The 2,586-nt window shown below is 36.4% G+C and overlaps 1 protein-coding gene across 1 annotated transcript; it reads right to left on the bottom strand.

Moving 5' to 3' along the window:
• Positions 1 to 1,488, bottom strand: LOC110034026. The gene is made up of 2 exons (XM_020738258.1): positions 1,345 to 1,488; positions 1 to 372 (listed from the first exon to the last, which is right to left on the bottom strand). Exons 1-2 carry the CDS (start codon positions 1,486 to 1,488, stop codon positions 1 to 3), a joined length of 516 nt encoding a protein of 171 aa, XP_020593917.1.
• Positions 1,489 to 2,586: the final 1,098 nt, after the last annotated feature.

Genomic DNA, 2,586 nt, shown 5'->3' on the forward strand with positions numbered 1-2,586 from the left:
TCATCGGAAACCTCCTCTCCCACCACCACCCTCCTCTCGAATCACCGGAATACAACTTGAAGTCCTCAATATCCCTCCTTTCTTCTTCCTCTTCCTCAAAATCTCTCTCATGGCCTCTGCCTGATAAAACACAGGATGAGTCCTTTCTATGCGGTTGAATCTTGAACAAGAGCTCATGTGTGAATCCAAAGCTTCTGCTTCCTCCTGCTTCCCTTCCATCTTCTTCTTCTTCCTCTTCTCTTCCTCGACCGCATCGGAGCAGAGGCCGCAGATCCACTTGCCGGAGAACTTGTCTCGGATTCGCCGGATATACTCCGGCGTACACTCTTCTGATATGCCACAACACTCACAGGTGATATCCTCTATGATCAGCTGTAAGAACTTTCAGTCATGTTAACATTATATTTTTTTTAAATAATCATGCTAAATATCATATTGCTAGTTATATATACCTTAATTTCTTGAAAACTTTATGAAAATTCTCATTTTGTGTTTCTAAAATTACGACATATTTGAAATTTTCTGATGACAATTATAGATATTAGATGAGGATAAGCTCATCATATAATATGCATATATATATATATATATATATATATAACACACACACATACATAGATACCATACAATTATAATGTATTTATATATCTAAGACCCAAATTCAAATCTTTAATTTCACATAATATCACATGAGAAGTGCAACATCGTCTCCTATTTAAAAGTGAAATACACATTTTAATGTATTAGTTTATCAAATAAAAGTTATAAAAGTGCTATATTGCTATAAGAAAATGATTGAAATCTTTAGCCGTATGTATAGTAATTACACTTCTTAAAGTTCCGGGTGTTTGGAAGTCGGATTTGAGTAGGATTCACGCACGATTTAACATGAATCCAGCCAAATAAAAAAAAAAAAAAAATAGCATAACCTAAATCCACACTTTGCTAAACTCAATTTTCATTCTATTTCGTTACTTTTTTAACGTAAATTCAGGTTTATCAAATCCTATTACGTGTATTTAACAGATTTAGCTTAAGAATAAAGTCACAAAAGTATGATTCATGCCAAACACAATAAACAAATTTCATAAACTTAACCTTAAATTGAACCAAACACAATTCTGATTTCATAGCATTTATATTTGATGAATTCAGACTTTATCATATTTTACAGACAACCAAACAACCGCTAAGAAACATCATGACAATCAAAATAGAAATTGCGATTTCAATTGTTATGCTAAAGTTTTATAGAGAAAAATTTAACTAGACGTTAAAATTTAGTTAGTAACATTTTAAATAATATGTAATTATAGCTTAGTTAAACTTATAGCACTAAATGACCTCTGAAATCACCGGCAAAATGTCTCCATGGCCTTCTGCTGCATCTCTGTCAAGCTCCAACGAGAGATCAGACATGGCTCGATGAAGCTTCTTGGCAAAGTTGCAGCCATGGCTGGTGATGAAGAGTTCTCCATTTGCTGTCATGATTGATTTCAGAATACTGATGGACTGTTGAGGAGTTGGTATATATAATCAGTGATATGTGAAACATGCATGGTGCTTCTCGTGTCTGCCGCAGTAAAGTATGAAAATTATTGATTTTTTTTATTTGGGGAAGTTTGGGTTTCATGTGAGGTCAGAAAAGGAAATGGATGAGGATATTATAGATTAATTACAATGAGATATTTGATCACCTACATTTATGAAGACATACCAAGATTGATGTGATGTTTGGCTCAAGATCAAATATCTTCTGATGTATTCACAAGTTACATAGGTTTGAGTTATGATATAATTATTGTGATTGAGTTTGTTGGGCTGGCTTGACTTCGGCTCGGTGAGGTTTGTTTGGGCGGCTTGACTGAGTTGGTGCAGATGGTCGGCTGGATTCAATTAGCTAATTTTGGTCTGCATGGCTGGCTCGATTAGATGAGTTTTGTCGATCGATTGATCTAATCTGACCGTGGACCCTCGATCCCTAGATAAGGAACATTTATCTGCAAAATAAAATTAATCTATCGAGCAGGGAGTGGATCACTGTAACTCGGTAGATAACAGATTTGTTAATGAGGGAGGTTCTTCGGAGCGATTGTGAGACTTTGTTGCATTGTTAATTTTAATTCCTTGACGAGGAATCTCGTGGGCATCCTTGGGACTATCGATGATGGCGAGAAACTATATTCTTTCATTGAGTTGGATTTTTCGAGAGGTTAGTCGCTCATTCATTCGACTATTCGGTGGTGGGTTGCTCAAATGCTGATCTTCTATTCAAGACCAATCAACCCGAGCTTGAATCGTGCTTTTGTCTTTAGCTAGGATGACTGCATGCAATCAGATAAGTGGGGCATTTTATTCTCATGTGGTGGGCCCTTCTTTGTTGTATTTCATTCCTTTTGAACCTTTAGATCTACAAACCCCACCCCCCCCACGCACACACAGGGTTGTCAAAACGGCTTGTTGTTCACGAATAGCTCTTGTTCGGCTCCTTAAGAAGCTCGTATTCAATTCGTTCGCCATGTTAACAAGCCAAAGATTTGGCTATTTATGTTCGGCTCGTTTTGGCTCGAAATACTACTTTTATAT

The sequence above is a fragment of the Phalaenopsis equestris genome, unplaced genomic scaffold (genome assembly GCF_001263595.1).
Source record: "Phalaenopsis equestris unplaced genomic scaffold, ASM126359v1 Scaffold001333, whole genome shotgun sequence".
Classification (NCBI taxonomy): domain Eukaryota; kingdom Viridiplantae; phylum Streptophyta; class Magnoliopsida; order Asparagales; family Orchidaceae; genus Phalaenopsis; species Phalaenopsis equestris.

Excerpts from the sequence above, each read along its gene's own strand:
- LOC110034026 (XM_020738258.1), bottom strand. The coding sequence starts at position 1,488 with ATGACAGCAAATGGAGAACTCTTCATCACCAGCCATGGCTGCAACTTT. Across the intron at positions 373-1,344 it reads TTTTGCCGGTGATTTCAGAG|CTGATCATAGAGGATATCAC; the intron begins GTCATTTAGTGC and ends AAGTTCTTACAG.